Source organism: Gorilla gorilla, chromosome 18 (genome assembly GCF_029281585.2).
Source record: "Gorilla gorilla gorilla isolate KB3781 chromosome 18, NHGRI_mGorGor1-v2.1_pri, whole genome shotgun sequence".
NCBI classification, from domain to species: Eukaryota; Metazoa; Chordata; class Mammalia; order Primates; family Hominidae; genus Gorilla; species Gorilla gorilla.
In genome coordinates, this window is record NC_073242.2 from 77,312,647 (window position 1) to 77,332,490 (window position 19,844).

Here is a 19,844-nt window from a genome sequence, read left to right on the forward strand (position 1 = left end):
GCCACTAAAATTTTATATGTGGTCCACATTATATTTTTATTGGACAATGCTGGTATATGGTATGCTCTCAACAAGTATCTTCAAACTCACCTGCCAAACACCCGCCTCCTATTCCTAACTCTACTGGAGGTGTTGTGTTTTCAGTTTAGAGCTTCTCCTTTCCTGGCAGTTATCCCTTATTTTTAAATTAGGGGTTCCTGACTCTGAATGGATTTCCGGAGGGTTGGACATGCCTTATTTTTCCTCAAAGTCTTGTGACTATGTACATTTTTTAAGGAGAATCCTTTGCTTTCTTCAGATTCTCAAAGGAGACTGGTACCTCCCCCCCATCCCCGTTAAAAGAAAGCAAAACAAAGCAACAAAGACCAACAAACCTTCCACAACAGCCCAGTATTCATTTATATTGTAAAAGCCTTAATTTTCTCAAGCATGGAAAATATTTTGGCTCCCTTCTGACCTGCTTTGGTTATTGCGTGAGTGGAATTGGTCACATTCCAAGTTTCAGTACTCTTTGATAAATTGTATTGGATTCTAGTTTCCCAACATATGACTCTGCTCCTTCTGCTTACTTTTCCCAAATTTTTTTGCCTTCTGTGCCCAGGCACTTAGTTCCCTGTCTAGGCAAGAGTGGTCATTATTAGACTTCATTTTCTTTCTACTGTGCATATGTATTGATTAGCCATGGGCACATTGTGAACTCGAAAAGTCGATTTAGTCACATTTTAAGTTTCACTATTTGTTGGTATTATTCTGGCAAGATTTTGGAAGGTTTTTATTATTTATTCATTTATGTATTTTTTGAGACACAGTCTCATTCTGTCTCCTCGGCTGAAGTGCAGTGGCGTGATCGTAGCCCACCACAACCTTGAACTCCTGGGCTCAAGTGATCGTCCTGCCTCAGCTTCCGGAGTGGCTGGGACTACAGGCGTGCACCACTACACCCAGCTAATTTTTAAATTTTTTGTAGAAATGGGGTCTCACTATGTTGCTTAGGCTGGTCTCAAACTCCTGGACTCAAGCTATCCCCTGCTTTGGCCTCTGGAGTAGCTGGGACTATAGGCAAGCGCCACCATACCCTTCAGGTTTTTAATTTATTTTATGAAAATCCCTCCAAAACAACAATCCTCAATTCTCCTGCTTGAAAGTAATCACTAATAATCAGGTACTGTGTGATCTGATCCTTGATGTTCATATTATTGCCTTTAACTGAGTAGCAATATTAAAATTTAATCATTTAAATTAGAAAACATATATTGAAAAGTCTTCATAGAAGTCCGGCATTATAAGAACTCATCAGACCATCTAGTTATCCTAGAAGTATTGTTTGCTACTTAAAAAGCCTATGTGGAAAGATTGTACCATATTCCTTGGTAATAGTTTCCAATGTCTTTTTTCCTCTAATAGGGCCTTTAAAACACTCTACTTAAAAAAAAAAAAAAAAAAGGCTTTAACAATACCAATACTGAGTAATCCATAACATTAGCCTATTTCCACGCACAAGTCTGTCCTTCCCCAGTTACCTGCTTTTCTGTATAGTAGCCCAGGGGCCAGAAGAGGGGCTCTGTTCCTTTCTCTTGTTTCCTTTGCGCTATCCAGGTGACACTGGCACAGCCTTCAAAGAGCAGCAGAAGTAATTTGCTCCCAGCGTTCTTTGCCACATAGAGTGGCAGGGTTAAATGATTTAAAATTTAATCATTTAAATTAGAAAACATACATTGAAAAGTCTTAATAGAATTCCAGCATTAAAAGAACTCATCAGACCATCTAGTTATCCTAGAAGTATTGTTTGCTACTTAAAAAGCCTGTGTGGAAAGATTGTACGATATTCCTTGGAAATAGTTTCGAATGTCTTTTTTTCTCTAATATGGCTTTTAAAGCACTCTACTTAAAAAAAAAAAAAAAAGCTTTAATAATACCAATACCGAGTTATCCACAGTATTAGTCTGTTTCCATGCACAAATCTGTCCTTCCCCAGTTACCTGCTTTTCTGTATGGTAGCCCAGAGGTGAGACGAGGGGCTCTGTTCCTGTCTCTTGTTTCCTTTACACCATCCAGGTGACACTGGCTGCAGCCTTCAAGGAGCAGCAGAAGTAATTTGCTCCCAGCGTTCTTTGCCACACAGAGTGGCAGGATTAGATGTTGACTTACCTCTGCCACTTCCTTGGTGGTTTTGAGTAGTACAGTCCCTTTCTGCACGTTAGTGTGCAGGCATGTTGCCTGCAGGAGCCTTTTTAAAGGAGGAGCTTTGGACTTGTCCTGCAGTATAGAACTTGGCTGGCATGCTGACCCAGGGCACCCTGCATTTTTCTGCTTAGTAGAACTGCATTTTTAGTGCTTCCTGAGTGACCCATTGTTTTCTTAGTGAAAAGGGGTCATAATTTAGTACTACCTGTACAATATCCTTTCAAGCATTTCAAGATGGTCATCCAGCTTTCTTCCAAATTTACACTTTTCAGGGTACATGGCTTCATTTCCTCATAGTGCCGACTTCTCAGTCTCCCTCACCAGGCTGGTGTCAAACTTGTGGGCTCAAGTGATCCTCCTGCCTCTGTCTCCCAAAGTGTTAGGATTACAGGTGTGAGCCACCATGCCTGGCCTATGTTTATAATTCTTGTAGGTAGAAGTGGTACCTATTGTCCATTGTAATGAGAAAAAAGTAAAATTTGTCTTAAAATATAATTAAGGAACTCAATTTATTAAATTTAAATTTATCCTTTAAATTTTAAATTTAAATTTATTTCTTAAATTTATTTATATTAAATTTTCTTGTAACCATGTACAACTAAGTTGTTCTACTTTAATTTTTTTGAGACAGGGTCTCACTCTGTCACCCATGCTGGTGCAGTGGTGCCATCTCAGCTCACTGCAACCTTTGCCTCCCAGGTTCAAGTGATCCTCTCACCTCAGCCTCCTGAGTGTCTGGGATTACAGGCATGTGCCACAATGCCTAGCTATTTTTTTTTTTTTTTTGGTGGAAACGGGGTTTTGCCATGTTGCTCAAACTGGTTTCGAACTCCTGAGCCCAAGTGATCCACTTGCCTCGGCCTCCCAAAGTGCTGGGATTATAGGTGTGAGCCACCATGCCATGTTCTACCTTTTTGAATCTCATTTACTCACTTGTAATAAGGAAATAATACTACCTTCTTCATGGGGTGAAGGGAGGTATAAAATGAAGTATACATATGAAAGCCTTTTGAAACTGCAAAGCATTCTAAACCTATATCCAAATGGGTAGTTTTAAATGTAGATTTTCACAAAAGGGGATTAAAGAGAGGAGTGGGGAGGCCCCATATTATTCCAACACGGGCTGAACTGAACTAACATCATTGCAGGAAGGTCTTGGAAGATTAAAGATTCCAAGAAAAATTAAGGGCTTTGAGTAGAAAAATTTTTTAAAAGTGGCTGGGCCTGGTGGCACGTGCCTGTACTCCCATCTACTCATGATGCTGAGGCGGAGGATTACTTGAGCCCAGGTGATTGAAGCTGCAGTGAGCTATAATCGTACCACTGCACTCCAGCCTGGGTGACAGAGCAAGATTCTGTCTATAGGAAAAAAAAAAAAAAAAAGCAAGTGCTGGGCATATAGGCTGGAATTAGATATTTACATAATATCCTCATCTTGGAAAACTGCTTTTTCCAGTAGTGCTGCTTTTAGATTTTCTCACTACTGCAGTTGATGGCTCTTAAATATGTTTGGAACTCTTATATTATTTAGGTCAGTTTCCAAATTACACAGATTGTAACCATTGTAGTCAGACCTCATTTGAATGAAAACAATATTTTACAAACTCTGAGGGTAGATTCGAGTTAGGATTTGGATTAAAACATTATCTTAAAACCTCTGAGGGTAGATTCGAGTTAGGAGTTTCAAAACTTCTTTGAACAATATCATAATTAGGTTGTAGATTTACAGAGCTACTAGCTAAAGGGAAGGACACCAGTCATTGGAATGTATAAGTTTGGATCTGTTGCAAAATTAAAATGCTGCCTTTTGAGCATGCCTAATAATGCACATACAATAGAAGAGCCAGAATTTTTAGAAAAATGACTGACTTGATATACAACCTTTTGTATATCATAGAAGGAAAATATTAGTTGAGTATTTTGTTTATTTACCTGTTTGTATATATAAAACCTGGGGCCCAATATACAATAGATTCTTTTTCACTATGCTTTTCACCCACAGTGTCTCACCAGGTACTCTGTTTCTAGTCATCTATAATTTCATAGATGTTTTTGTTTAAAAGGGATGTATTCTAGGCTGGGCGAGGTGGGTCTTGCCTGTAATCCTAGCACTTTGGGAGGCCGAGATGGGAGGATTGCTTGAGGCCAGTAGTTGGAGATCAGCCTGGTCAACATAATGAGATCCCATCTCTGTTAAAAAAAGAAAAAAAAATTTTTTTTTAAAGGGATAATTTCTAGTCAACTATAAGTGATTTTAAGTAAAAAGCAGTTAAGGCATGTATACATCTATACCTTTTGTAGGCATAGTATAAATTCAGCTTAATCTCTTCAGTTTGGAACATCTTCCTTTCACAGCAAAAATATTGTATTTGCTTTATAAGAAAACCCCTTTTGGCCAGGTGTGGTGGCTCACGCCCGTAATCCTAGCACTTTGGGAGGCTGAGGTGGGTGGATTACCTTAGGTCAGGAGTTCGAGACCAGCCTGGCCAACATAGTGAAACCCTGTCTCTACTAAAAATACAAAAATTAGCTGGGCGTGGTGGTGTGTGCCTGTAATCCCAGCTATTTGGGAGGCTGAGGCACGAGAATCCCTTGAACCCAGGAGGCAGAGTGCAGTAAGCCGAGATCACGCCATTGTACGTCAGCCTGGGCGACAGGGTGAGACTCACTCTAAAAAACAAACAAACAAAAAAACCACAGTGGCTCACACCTGTAATCCCAGCACTTTGGGAGGCCAAGGTGGGCGAATCATGAGGTCAAGAGATTGAGATCATCCTGGCCAACATGGTGAAACCTCATCTCTACAAAAAATACAAAAAATTAGCTGGGCGTGGTGGTGTGTACCTGTAGTCCCAGCTACTTGGGAGGCTGAGGCAGGAGAATCACTTGAACCCGGGAGACGGAGGTTGCCGTGAGCCAAGATTAGGCTACTGCGCTCCAGCCTGGTGACAAAGTGAGACTCCGTCTCAAAAAAAAAAAAAAAAAAAAAAACAACAACTCTTTAGCATCACCTTTTAGCAATGACGTAGCCCAAATAATTAAATTTGTCTCCTGATCGGAGATTTGGATTTGTCTCATCTCTCTTTCTGGTTCCTCCTTGGTTTCTACTTTGTAAACCCTTTAGGCTGGGGATCCAGTTTCTTGTCTGTGGATGTTTTATATACAAACAGGACTGTGAGCTCTTTCAGCATTGTACAAACAGTGATGAATATCATCTGCAATTAATTATGGTTTAAGTTATTCTCTAATCAGTTTAGAGGTGGCTCACTTCCTCAGGCAATCTGAGTGGGCTTTCAGGAAGTGGGAAATATTATCTACTATTGATTGAAGAAAAGCAGCCACAACACAAATGAGTCAAAATAATAGCTAATTGCTAAATAATTTCAAGTTTTTTATGTACGTGATTTTTTTCCCTCGCCAATTTATCTTCTCAGTTGTTTGGCTTATTATTTAAATCAGTTTTTATTGTAAACATGGTAATGACTGAAAGGTAAGAAAAGGATAGACGTAGTTCAGAATAAGCTGAGTGGCAGAAAGAAGCCAAAGGCTATGTGTAATCTACGGAATGAGTAATTTATAAGGAAGTAATCAAGAATTCACTGTGTATAGAAGTAAGCAAGTTCACTCACATAGTCACATACTGTATTATATGATTTATTATCTTTGAGATGGGCAGGTGTGGTGTTCTTCTATTACCGCTTTCCTAGGGTGTTGAGAGTTGTAGTCCTTCTATTTTCTTTTCTGGAATTACCACTTTTCCTATGGCTGAAGGGAGAAAATATTATTTATTTTGGGATCTGGAATTGTCTTCTCAATGTTGATTTTTGTATTTTATATAACTGACTTAGTTTGGATGAGGCTTCCTTTCTGTGAATTAAATTTATATGTGACTTGATCAGAGTTGTATTTGCTGATGAGGAGCTGAGACTTGAAGTCTTTTCACCTATTGTTAGGTAAAATGATTACCACTTAGAACTAGGTTGAGACCTTTTGAGATGTGGGTCTTTCTTTAGCTCTCCTCAGTCTATGGCAGTGTGTGGACTGTAATATTTAGCCCTCACACTTAGAAATTCAGTGTTAAGGGCATATATATAAGTTCCCAGTTTGTGATGGCAGTTTGTGATAAGGTGGGTATGTGGAAGTTTCATAGACTGATTATGTAAGAAAACTGACTTGATGTTAGTAGCACGACTGGTGTTGGAATGGAGATTTCTTAGATTGGTTTATGCTATTTATATTTAAATGTATTTAAATTGATAATATTTATCCTGGTATAAGATTGCCTTGTTCTTAGTTGGCAATGTTAATTTAAGATATGTAATTCTCAGCTGCTTTTCTCTTACATTTTTATGCTTGAATAATCCAAGTGTTTACAAATTCCTACCTAATTTTTTAAAAGAGGTGCAGATTATAGTGAGATGGTCTGCTTTGCCATATAGCTGAGGGTAGTGGCAGGAGAGGCCACATACTGGATGCTAAGTTAAATAGAGAAAAAATTTATTTACACGTCAGATGTCTTTTGCTTAATGAATGTATCAGAAAAGCCAACACTTTCTGAAGTGAGTTTCTGTTCTACCGTATTGAATGTTTGTAATACCGATGTTTTGTGTGTTTTTCAGGATTGGCACAGCTGCACTGGCCGTTCAGGTTGTGGGCAGTAACTGGCCCAAGCCCCACTACACTCTGTTGATTACAGGCCTATGCCGTTTTCAGATTGTACAGGTCTTAAAAGAGAAGCCATATCCCATTGCTGAAGTGGAGCAGTTGGACCGACTTGAGGAGTTTCCCAACACCTGTAAAATGAGGGAGGAGCTAGGAGAACTATCAGAGCAGTTTTACAAATATGCAGTACAAGTAAGTTGCTTTTATTTTTTCTTAAAACCCATTTTTCTTTGGTTCTTTTCCTTTCCTAAGATATGGTGAATCTGTTGGATAGTGAAGTTTTAGGACAGTATACATTTAAATGAGTTAGTAACATAATATATTAATTCTGATTTACTCTTATCTGGGGTTGTACCTAAATCATTCCAGGACATATTGGCCTACCCTTTCTAAAGTTTTCCAAATGTTATTTCTACAGCTTTCCTTCTAACTTCTACTGTCTCTAAACTAGATAATTATTAAACCTAAATATTTAAAGCTAAAAAATGAAATACTGCACAGAAGTTGTCTGTCACTAAAATATCTAGGCACCATTTATATAAATTACAATATATTACTTCAAAAGTCAAGATCACATTGTCTAGCAGTAACTATGGTAGATCAAGCCTGTGGTGGGCTGATTTCAAGTATGGTTAAAACCTTGATTAACTAGAATGCTGGGAAGGAAGCACATTTTAGATATGCATTAAATATTTGACTCTTTAGTTCTTTTTGGTTAACTCTAGATAGAACAGAAAGCTCCTATTCCCACCCCATTTTGTTTCAAACCTTAATGAAACATAAAATTATAAAGTATAGTCTTCTACTTTTCTATTAGTATAATCCAGTGACTATAACTAGATCTATGAGGATCAGATAATGTTTAAAAGTCACAATTATAAATACTACTGATCATTGAAATATGTGTGGGGCAAGTGTTCATAGCCAGTGGTACTTGTATCTGATGTGGCATTTGAAGAGCCATACTTACAGTGTAATGAACAATAATAGAAAAATAGTAAATTTGAGGGCCAGGTGCGGTGGTGCACACCTGTAATCCCAGCACTTTGGGAGGCTGAGGTGGGTGGATTGCTTGAGCCCAGTAGTTCGAGATCAACCTAGGCAGCATGGTGAGATCCCGTCTCTACAAAATGTACAAAACTTAGCCGAGTGTGATGGTGCGTGCCTGTAGTTCCAGCTACTGGGGAGGCTGAGGTGGGAGGATTACTTGAACCTAGTAGGTGGAAGTTGCAGTGAGCCAAGATTGCATCACTGCATTCCAGCCTGGGCAACAGAGCGAGACCCTGACTCAAAAAAAAAAAAAAAGAAAAATAGAAAATTTGAATCTGTAATTTCTATGTGGGCTGAAAGAAAGGACTTTAAGGAAAGAAATTTCAGTTTGAAAACTGGAATAAGTGAATATACTGCTTAGGAATAAAGGAGATTGAAAGAAATAGAATTTCTTTTTCTTTTCAGCAGTGATGTTCCCTGGGTCTTTGTGCCTCTATTAGACATAGATAGCTTCGTAGCCTCTTTTGCTTTGCTTTTACTTCTTTGTACTTTGAATCTAGAGGAACTTTTTAAACTTGTAAAGATTTTGCAGTGACATTAAAGGAATTTTTAGAGATAAATAGATCACCACACATCTTACTGTCATCATGCATCAAATTTAATTTTTGTTCATCTTCTGGGCTCAGTTCATATTCAATTATATGTTTTGTTTTTGTATCCATGTCTGATGTTCGTATTAAGTACTTTTGTTAATTTCATTGAGTTAATGTATACTAATTTTATAATTTCTCTTTTTAGACATTAAGGTTATTTCCAATTATTCTCTTTCATCCCCTTCTGCATCTACTTCTACAGCCCTCTTCAATGGACTTCTTCAATAGCATCCTGTCTCCTAGTTCTTCTGTCTTGAACCTTTTCTCTTCACTGAGCCTTTCTAAAAGAAGTTTGGGGCATCCCTTTCCCTTGAGTAAAAGACTTTAATGGCTATAGGATGGACACCAAATTTCTTAGTATAACATTAAGACCGTTTGCAACTTGTCTTGGGCCTATCTGTCTTGCCTCAACTCTAGTTATCACCTCATTGACACCCTAGTTCTAGCTCTACTGAATGTAAAACAGCTTCACATTGAGTTATTTTATGTCTCTATGATTCTGCCTTCAGTTCTCTGCTGGGAGTGCTCTTCCATCTCTGATTTTTTTTTTTTTTTTGAAACGGAGTCTTGCCCTGTTGCCCAGGCTGGAGTGCAGTGGTGCAATTTCGGCTCACTGCAGCCTCCGCCTCCCAGGTTCAAGCGATTCTCGTGCTTCAGCCTCCCAAGTAGCTGGCATTACAGGCATGCGCCACCACACCCGGCTAACTTTTTGTATCTTTAGTAGAGATGAGGTTTCACCATGTTGGCCAGGCTGGTCTTGAACTCCTGACCTCATGATCCAACCGCCACCACGCCCGGCCTCCATCTCTGAATTTTAAAATTGAATCTATGCTTTCCCAACAGCTGTAGGCTGTTAGCGCTCATCTCTGTGTGCCTTCACAGTCTGTCATACATGTCATTTAACATAATGCTTATCACATTGTATTGAAATGTATCTTATAGGTATTTTTTCTCTACCAAACTTGAATTCACTTTTCTCCTTTAGCCATCCTGTACTGAGCAGTGTATTGGGTCTGGCAAATAGTTTGTACTCAGTAAATATTTGGAAAATGAGTTTTAACTGTTTTATTTTCGTGGGGTGAATTCCTAGTAGCAAGGGTATTCAAATTTTATTATCTACTTCTTCCACCTGAACAGCTTCATCGTAATTATACTTTAATTCCCTTCATTCTAGGCAGGTAATGGATAAGTTCCAAAATTACGATGTTGTTGGAGAGGTTTGATTATTACTAGCACATGAAATCTGATTTGAACTGACTAAATGAAGGTTTAGTACATCATTATGAATTCGTGTGAACTAAGTTTTGCTATGTTAACTTCTCTGAAATCTCAGTCGCATAACATGAGTGTCTTTCTGGCTCATGCTTCATGCCTGAGACTAGTGGGGGTTGTGTCTGCCTATTAAAGTCACTCGGACCCAGGTGAATTGGAGATTCATCTCAAGACATGCTTCCCTTATCTCTGAGGCAGGAAAAGGAAATGGGGCGCATCTGTCATTGGCTTGTAATGCTTCTGCCCAGAAGGAGCTGTCACTTCCACTACGTTTCATGGATCAGTTTAAGACTCATAGACACACCTATTAATATATTCGAAGGAAGTTAGAAAGAGCAGTGCCCAGAAGAAAAGGGGAGTTTGTCAGTAGCCCTAATGACTATCACAGTTACTGAAAGTGTGCCTTGGGCATAATCTATCTTAACTCCGAGATATACGCTGACAGTTGTTTTTCTAAAAGTCATTCACAGTGCTCAGATTCTAGTTAGTCCAAATTGATATGGTTTGGCTGTGTCCCCACCCAAATATCACCTTGAGTTGTAATAATTCCCATGTGTCGGGGCGGTGCCAGGTGTAGATAATTGAATTATGGGGGCGGTTCCCCCATACTGTTCTCTTGGTGGTGAATAAGTCTCAAGATCAGATGGTTATATAAATGATAGTTCCCTTGCACACGCTGTCTTGCCTGCCACCATGTAAGACAGGCCTTTGCTTCTCCTTTGCCTTCCTCCATGATTGTGAGGCCTCCCCAGCCATGTGGAACTGTGAGTCCATTAAACCTCTGTCTTTTATAAATTACCCAGTCTCTGGTATGTCTTTATTAGCAGTGTGAGAACAGACTAATACAAAATGTTATACTAAATATTAATATTTCATCCTCTGATTGGCCGTGATAATAGCATCAACTATGCTAAATTTCTAATAATACACATATTTCTAATGATATGCATCTAATAGGGTTTATATTGTGATTATGTAAGAGAATATTCTTGTTTTTAAGAACAAACAAGGGTCCTTAATCTGTCACAGGATTAGAGATTTAAAGAATAAGGATCTCGATTCTGCAGCTTATCTTCAAATGTTCATTAATTATGTGTGAGTGTGGAGAGAGAGAAAGCAAACATGGCAAAATGCCACTTTTCAGTTGGTGAATTCAATTGGTGAATCTGGAAGAAGGATATACAGGAGTTATTGTATGATTCTTGCAACTTTTTTGTACATTTGAATTTTTTTCAATAGAAAGTTAAAAATAATCATGGCACAGGTTTACAAAACCCTTGTAAACATTAGTGTTAACTACTTTTAAGCCATTATTGCTTTTCATTCTGATTGATGTTTTGAAAGTACTTTTCTTTTCCTCTGAGGCCTGTAAAATACGTGGACTATATTAATCAGTGATCTTTCAAAAACAAAGAATGAGGCCCAAACATTAAACCTAGATGGAAATCTGATTTTTAAAAATTCACAAATAATGCCAGATTTCATTTAAAAGACTTTTTTTCCCCCTTCTAGTTGGTTGAAATGTTGGATATGTCTGTCCCTGCAGTTGCTAAATTGAGACGTCTTTTAGATAGTCTTCCAAGGGAAGCTTTACCAGACATCTTGACATCAATTATCCGAACAAGCAACAAAGAGAAACTCCAGGTACAGTGTTCCCTTTTGAACGCCAGGTTGCTTTGTCACTTTTTATTGAGATCTAGATAGTGAGTAGTTAAGTTTTGACCTTCAAGAAAAAGATATTGGAGACCCAAAGTAGTTGAAATGCTTTTACATTTAAACTGACTTTCAAATGTGATTGTTTTATATTTTTGTTGACACAAGCAGCTCTTTTATTTACATAATCAGTAATGGTAGTCAATTTACAGAAAAAGTTAAAGCAAAGAATCATAAAAAGGTAAATATTTGACTGGGTGCTCACGCCTGTAGTCCCAGCACTTTGGGAGGCCGAGATGGGTGGATCGCTTGAGATCAGGAGTTCGAGACCAGCCTGGCCAACATGGTAAAACCCCATCTCTACTAAAAATACAAAATTAGCTGGGCGTGGTGGGGCGCGCCTATAATCCCAGCTACTAGGGAGGCTGAGGCAGGAGAATCGCTTGAACCCGGGAGGCGGAGGCTGCAGTGAGCCAAGATTGCACCACTGCACTCCAGCCTGGGCAACAGAGACTCTGTCTCTAAATAAATAAATAAATAAATATTTAATTTAACTTAAATATGTAGACATTCTTTGATTCACTATTTTTAAACGTGGAGCCATGGCCCTTCCCTTATGTGTGGACCTGCTTTCTTAGAATCTTCATCATGTTTCTTATATAAATCACACCTATGATGCATTACTTATAATTTTAAATTTATATTTATTTAAAGTGAAATGAATTTTAAAGACACTTGAAAAGTAATCCAAGTGTAGAATCCTACATTTACATGACTTAATCCCCAAACTGTAATACTTTAAGTTTTCTTGCACACTTATTTTTAAGGTATTTTTAAAGCAGTCTTTTTTACTGAATCATCCTAGAATATTTGTTATCAGTTTATTTAATACTTAAATCCAACCGTTATAATAGCAAATACAACTAACACAAACAGGTTGGTTATACACAGGAATTCAATTAATCCAGTGGGAGTAGAAGAGTTACAGGACTGCCAGAGAGCCCCCTGGCTGTGGGCGGCAGCAGTGTGTTTTACTGCGGGAACGGAGAGCAGCCTGTGCTCCGACAAATCACTAGTGAGAGTTGGTTGAGTGCTTCTGTTCTCTTGTGTATGTAAACATTTAATATTTTGAACCTATAATTTGTCTAGATCTAATATGAAAACACATTCTGGGCTTCAAGAGAGTAATTCCCAGAAAGAGTTGACGTCAACTGTGTGTCTGGTTTTTTCATCTTAAAAACACACAGCTTCGGCCGGGCGCAGTGGCCCACGCCTGTAATCCCAACACTTTGGGAGGCCAAGGCGGGCAGATCACGAGGTCAGGAGATCGAGACCATCCTGGCTAACAGAGTGAAACCCTGTCTCTATTAAAAATACAAAAAATTAGCCGGGCATGGTGTCGGGTGCCTGTAGTCCCAGTTACTCGGGAGGCTGAGGCAGGAGAATGACGTGAACCCGGGAGGTGGAGCTTGCACTGAGCCAAGATCTCGCCACTGCGCTCCAACCTGGGGACAGAGCAAGATTCCGTCTCAAAAAAAAAGAAAAAAAAAAAACCACACAGCTTCATTTTAAAGTGAAAAACCAAGATCCTGTTTTTTCTTTCTTTTTTAAGGATTCTGATATTCATCTCAAACAACCTTGCTGATTAATATAGTTCATTTGGTTGTCTTAGCCATAGTGTAGCTTTGAATACTGTTAATAATTTTTTTTTAACTTGGCAATTTAAACCATGGCTCTGACTGTCTGTTTTTGGATTGTGTGTTTCTGAGAGCGATCCTATTGATTGACTCACATTTCCTTAGATTTTAGATGCTGTGAGCCTAGAGGAGCGGTTCAAGATGACTATACCACTGCTTGTCAGACAAATTGAAGGCCTGAAATTGCTTCAAAAAACCAGAAAACCCAAGCAAGATGATGATAAGAGGGTAAATATTTATTTTAACCCATTTCAGTTTTGAAAAAAAAATAAGGAGAATAAAGAGAGGAACAAAGAAGAAAAGTTTATTGTCTCCTACCACTCGCACTACTGATAAAATTTAGGTGTTTCCCTCTCATCCTTTTCTTTGCCTGGATTTTTTTTTAGAGCATGTAAGCATTTTTCTCACTTTGTTTTGGTTATCATCCAAAAGGATAATTTACTGAGCCATTTCCCCTTTTGTGTTGTTTCCAATGTTTTGTGTATTGGTGTATTGTAAACACTAACAAATAACTATGATGGGTGTCTTTGAGTATAACATTTTTTTACTGCATGTAATATTAAGAAACTAATACAAAACTCTTTCTTAAAAGGACTATATGTTGTGTCAAAATTTGGCTGTTTTCAACTTATAATAAGTTTCCATTTTTATTTAGTCAAACTCTTGATCTTTTTTTGTTTTCTAAGCTTAAGTCCTCTAACCTTCAGTGGCTTGATAAATATTCACTTTCTTTTCAGTTTAATTTTAGTTGATTTTTTAAAAAGTATTTAATTCTTTAACCCATATATTATTTTGAAGACAGCAGTTGTATTTTTCCCTCAAATAGCTTTTTGTTTGACTCAACACCACTAATTAAATAATCCTTCCCGTCCCCATTATCATCTATTACATTTATATGTATGATGGGATCTGTTTGAAGTCTACCTTGATCTGCTGATTTTACTATTTTTATGTCTGGACAGAGTTTATATTAGGAAGATATATTTGATGTGGACAGGATGTGAAAATGGCATTTCTCTGAAGGTGTTGAGATGCAGCACTCTGACTTAAGTGAGGCGTTGAGAATTATGTTAGCAATTTGACGTTCATCAGCACAGAAGTCTTGTCATCAAAGAGAATACATTGTAGAGAAAGCAGAGCGGAAGGGAAGAACTCCTCCCTGGTGGGACTAGAGAAGGGGCAGTAAAGTAGGCTGAGGAGAGAGATAGGAACAGTGATGATCATGCTGGCGATTAGTACTCCAGGACACCATGCTGTTTAAAACATGCAGAAAGCTGGATTATTTCTGGCTTGAGATCAGATCAGGGACTCAATTACTCATTTTGTATAGAAAGACAAATCCACTGGGAGTTGCAGAAAACTGCAACTTACTCTCAGTAAAGTTTGCCGTCACTTAAAATGAAAGTTTTTCAAAAGTGCTCCAGAAAATAATCAAGCAAGAGACAGTTATTTAAAAAGTAGGAATTAGGATAATATTTGGAGTTAACCTAAAACTCTCTCCTTTTTGTTCCCCTAAGAGTTGAAAAGCACTGTTTTAGCAGTCAGGAAGGAAAAATGCATTAAAAAGTGCTTTTGTCTTAACAATGAAATCACTGATATGCTTATAAAAATCTCACTTTTAAAAAATATATAATACGTTCAGTTTTTTATTTATAATATTTTATCTGCTGATGACTTATATAAGAATAAAAGCATATATTTAGTACTTGTGTTTTTATAAAATTAAATTTTTATTTACTGCTTTATGTTTTAAACATTTTTATATTTGAATGTATTAAATAGATAAATTTTCCAGGTTAAAAAATAAGTTCTGGGCTGAATGCAGTGGCTCATGCCTGTAATCCCAGCGCTTTGGGAGGCCAAGGAAGGAGAATCGCTTGAGGCCAGGAGTTCAAGACCAGGCTGGGCAACATAGTGAGACCTCATCTTTACAAAAAAAATTTAAAAAATTAGCCAGCGTGCTGGTGTGTGTCTGTAGTCCCAGCTATTTAGGAAGCTGAGGTGGAAGGATTACTTGAGCCAGGGAGGTTGAGGCTGCAGTAAGCAGTGTTCATGCCATTGCACTTCAGCCTGGATGACAAAGCTTGACCTTGTCTCAAAAAATAAAATGTTCTGGGGGCTTTTAAATTAAATGCTAGTATATAATTTTGCTCCAGTAATGGTTGTTTATTCATGAATTTCAAGGAGCACATAAGATAGTTTTAACATATGATAGAGAGGTCATAGAGAATACAAAGGCCATTTGACTTTGCAAAGAATATGTTTTTTAGATTTGAAAGAACAATTTTGGCAGGATGGGAACAGATGCCAAAGGGTCACTGAAGTAATTGACGAGGTAGGGGATCTGGTGGTTATAGCCACTTGCTGGAGAAGCAGAACTTCACAAGAAAGGAAGTAAATAGTGCGGTAGTTAACTAGAAGAAACTAGAGGTAAGAAAAAAATATTTTGAAAGCAGGAAAGCTTTGAAGACGAAATAGAGCCAGTGGTGGAAAGGTTGAAGATGCTGGGAAGAAATTTTGTAATGTAGGAGATAAAATGGAATTTTTTTCAGTCACCAAATGGTAAGAAGTAATGTATTTCAAGAAAATAGTGGCTGCAATAGTAGCTCAAAGAAAGGTAATTCCTAGATGGTTTAATTATTTCTAGTATCCAGTTCCTTGAAATTTGTTTTCTCATGCAAGTATTATTGTAAGCATATACCAAAGAATCATGTCTACCTTACGTCGGTCTACTTCTGCAATTCTGCTGCCTCTCTGTATACAACTGCCTTTTGATTATCATTCTGAACTTCACTTCCTAAAGATATAGACTGTAGTCATAAAAATATTTATTCAGCACCAGTCATAATCTTATGTGTACCTGGGTACTTCGTTTCCAATTTATTTTGACATACGGTTTTACTCTTCTGCTTTCTACGTTAGGTTATAGCAATACGCCCTGTTAGGAGAATTACACATATCTCAGGTACTTTAGAAGATGAAGATGAAGATGAAGATAATGATGACATTGTCATGCTAGAGAAAAAAATACGAACATCTAGTATGCCAGAGCAGGCCCATAAAGTCTGTGTCAAAGAGATAAAGAGGTAAATTATAAAAGGCATTTGTTCATTATTGTTTTCATTCTTGGTACTCCTGATTAACACCACTTTCACTACTCTTTTCTCCAATACTGAGGATACATAATACAAGTCTTCCACCTGCAGTGTGCTGTCAGGCAATATAACTGTTGCAGCTGCCTTTTTGTTGTCTGAAAGAACAGACCATGCTTCTTTGTTTATACGTAATGTTTGTTCAGTTAGCATCATATTCTTCACATGTGACTTTTCTTCTCTAGATCATAAACTTTCAAGGGCAAGGACTGTCCATTTCTCTTTGTACAAGACAAAGTACAGGGAAACCTTGATAACAGAATAGGATATATGGGTTGATTACATTTTCTGGATATCCCCAGTGTTAAACTGAAAGCCATTTTTCCTTTGCATACTTTTAACTTTATAACTCTTATTACATTTTCTTTTATTAGTGAATTGTAGTGAGCCTGCTTGAATGCTTAGTGACTTAATGTTTGACTTTCTGAGGCTTACAGTTAAGAACATTAGTAATTGTAGTTGATGGGTATTTTATATTGCCTCTGACGTTAGTTAATATGTGTAGAACATTTATTATGTGCAGAACACTTTGCTAAGCATTGCATATATTATGGAAGTAGCATTTGTTATTAAATATATGATATTAGCTTGCTTTTATGAGCAGACCTCACTCATCTCTGATACAAAAAAAAATGTATTGTATTATGCATAGTTAGGCACTTACATCTTACTGTGATAAGTAAACCAATGGATATGTGTCACTTGACTATCCCTGTGAGCTTAAAAGGGACACACACTAGTAAGGCCATATTTCCAGGTTAGAATTAGATATAATGTTTTCTCCTGCAGTTTGCAGGTATCTGCCTTATTTTGTTTTGTAAGTACCTTAAGTACTTAGAAAATATGAGAATACTTTGTAGAGAAAGCAGAGCAGAAGGGAAGAACCCCTCCCTGGTGGGACTCCAGAAGGGGCAGTAAAGTAGGCTGGGGAGAGAGATAAGAGTGGTGATCATTACATTACAAAACAAAATAAACGTCTTATTATCTGGATACTTTAAAACTTTTTCAGATTTGTTTAAACATGCATGATATATCTAACCAAGAAAGAGAGCTCTGTTTGATTTTTCTGTTATGGAATTTTTCTGTGTTCTTGAACATGTTTGCTGTGTATTCTTTCTCCACAGACTCAAAAAAATGCCTCAGTCAATGCCAGAATATGCTCTGACTAGAAATTATTTGGAACTTATGGTAGAACTTCCTTGGAACAAAAGTACAACTGGTAAGCCAAAAAATAACACCTTTTTTGCAGTCTAATTGTCACTCAGAAAGCTCATGCAATTTTTCATTTCAAATTTACTCCACTGATTGTCGTACTGTTAAATTATTTTTGTTTTCAATTTTTTGGAAACCATTTTATTGAAGTGTGATTGTCATACAAAAAGCTGTAGATATTTAATGAATACATCTCAGTGAGTTTCAGAATAAGTATACACCCATGAAACCATCACAATCTTCATAGCCATAAACATATCCATCACCTACAAAGTTTCCTCCTACCTCTTTTGTGATTATTATTATCATCATTATTATTGGCTTTTTTCTTTTGGTGCTGGTGGTAAGAACATTGAACATAATGTCTAATGTTAAATTAACAATATTGTTAGTGATAGGCACTTTTCTTTATAGTAGATCTCTAGAACTCATTTATCTTGCATAAGTGAAACTTTGTTCCCTTTAACCATCACCTCCCATTTCCTTCTCCTCTCATCCCGTGGCAACTACTAGTCTACTCTCCATTTCTATGAGTTTCACTATTTTAGATTCCACATGCATTAAATAGGTGAAATCATACAGTACTTGTCTTTCTGTGTCTGGCTTATTCCACTTAGCATGATGCCCTCTAGGTCCATCCATGTTGTCACAGATGGCAAGATTTCCTTCTTTTTTAAGGTGCATAATATTCCATTGTGTGTCTATACCACATTTTCTTTATTCACTTATGTGTCAGTAGACATTTCAGTTATTTCCGTATCTTGGCTATTGTAAGTAATACTGCAGTGAATACGGAAGTGCAGATAACTCTTTGAGATCCTGATTTCAGTTCCTTTGGCTGTTTACCCAGAGGTGGCATTGCTGGATCTTATGGAAGTTGTATTTTAACTTTTTTAGTAACTTCCATACTGTTTTCATAATGGCTGTTATCGGGGGACCTGCCCCAATAATTACGTAGGTTCTTTTCTATTTTCCTAAGCGTTGGCTGGCTTGAGAAATAAAGGGACAGAGTACAAAAGAGAAATTTTAAAGCCGGGTGTCCGGGGGAGACATCACACGTTGGTAGGATCCGTGATGCCCCACAAGCCACAAAAACCAGCAAGTTTTTATTAGGGATTTTCAAAAGGGGAGGGAGTGTGCGAATAGGTGTGGGTGACAGACATCAAGTACTTAACAGGGTAATAGAATATCACAAGGCAAGTGGAGGCAGGGCGAGATCACAGGACTACAGGCGAAATTTAAATTGCTAATGAAGTTTCGGGCACCATTGTCATTGATAACATCTTATCAGGAGACAGGGTTTTGAGATAACCGATCTGACCAAAATTTATTAGATGGGAATTTCCTCTTCCTAATAAGCCTGGGAGCGCTATGGGAGACTGGAGTCTATTTCACCTCTGCAATCTCGACCATAAGAGACAGGTACGCCCCGGGGGGGCCAGTTCAGAGACCTACCCCTAGGTGCGCATTCTGTTTCTCAGGGACATTCCATGCTGAGAAAAAAGAATTCAGCGATATTTCTCCCATTTGCTTTTGAAAGAAGAGAAATATGGCTCTGTTCTGCCTGGCTCACCAGCGGTCAGAGTTTAAGGTTATCTCTCTTATTCCCTGAACAATTGCTGTTATCCTGTTCTTTTTCCACGGTGCTCAGATTTCATATTGCACAAACACACATGCTGTACAATTTGTGCAGTTAACGCAATTATCACATAGTCCTGAGGCGACATACATCCTCCTTGGCTGACAGGATTAAGAGATTAAAGTAAAGACAGGCATAGGAAATCACAAGAGTATTGATTGGGGAAGTGATAAGTGTCCATGAAATCTTTACAATTTATGTTTAGAGATTGCAGTAAAGACAGGCATAAGAAATTACAAAAGTATTAATTTGGGGAACTAATAAATGTCCATAAAATCTTCACAATCCACGTTCTTCTGCCATGGCTTCAGCCGGTCCCTCTGTTTGGGGTCCTTGACTTCCCGCAACACGCTGTACCAATTTACATTCCGAACAACAGTGTACAAGGGTGCCCTTTTCTCCATATCCTCACCTTCACTGATGATGGTTTTTTGTTTGTTTGTTTGTTTTTTAAAATAATGGCCATCCTAACAGGCATAAAGTGCTTTCTCATTGTGGTTTTATTTGCATTTCCCTGATGATTAGTCATGATAAGCACCTATTTGATTTTTTGCCGTTAAGTTTCATGAGTTCCTTGTGTATTTTGGATATTAACCCCTTATCAGAAATATGGTTTGCACATATTTTCTGCTGTTACATAGGTTGCCTTCTCATTTTGCTGAACTTTTTTTATTCTGTACAGAAGCTTTTTAGTTTGATATAATTTCACTTGTTCATTTTTGCTTTTGTT

The 19,844-nt window shown here is 37.8% G+C and overlaps 1 protein-coding gene across 2 annotated transcripts in view; it reads left to right on the plus strand.

Moving 5' to 3' along the window:
• The window catches only part of LONP2 (lon peptidase 2, peroxisomal), a 119,043-nt gene that overhangs the window by 1,548 nt on the left and 97,651 nt on the right, over positions 1-19,844 (plus strand). For both annotated transcript variants that reach the window (XM_004057621.5, XM_031002551.3), the window contains exons 2-6: positions 6,804-7,038; positions 11,274-11,405; positions 13,217-13,339; positions 16,034-16,197; positions 17,388-17,482. In XM_004057621.5, coding sequence (XP_004057669.3) covers positions 6,804-7,038; positions 11,274-11,405; positions 13,217-13,339; positions 16,034-16,197; positions 17,388-17,482 — 749 coding nt within the window. The remainder of the gene's footprint in view (positions 1-6,803; positions 7,039-11,273; positions 11,406-13,216; positions 13,340-16,033; positions 16,198-17,387; positions 17,483-19,844) is intronic.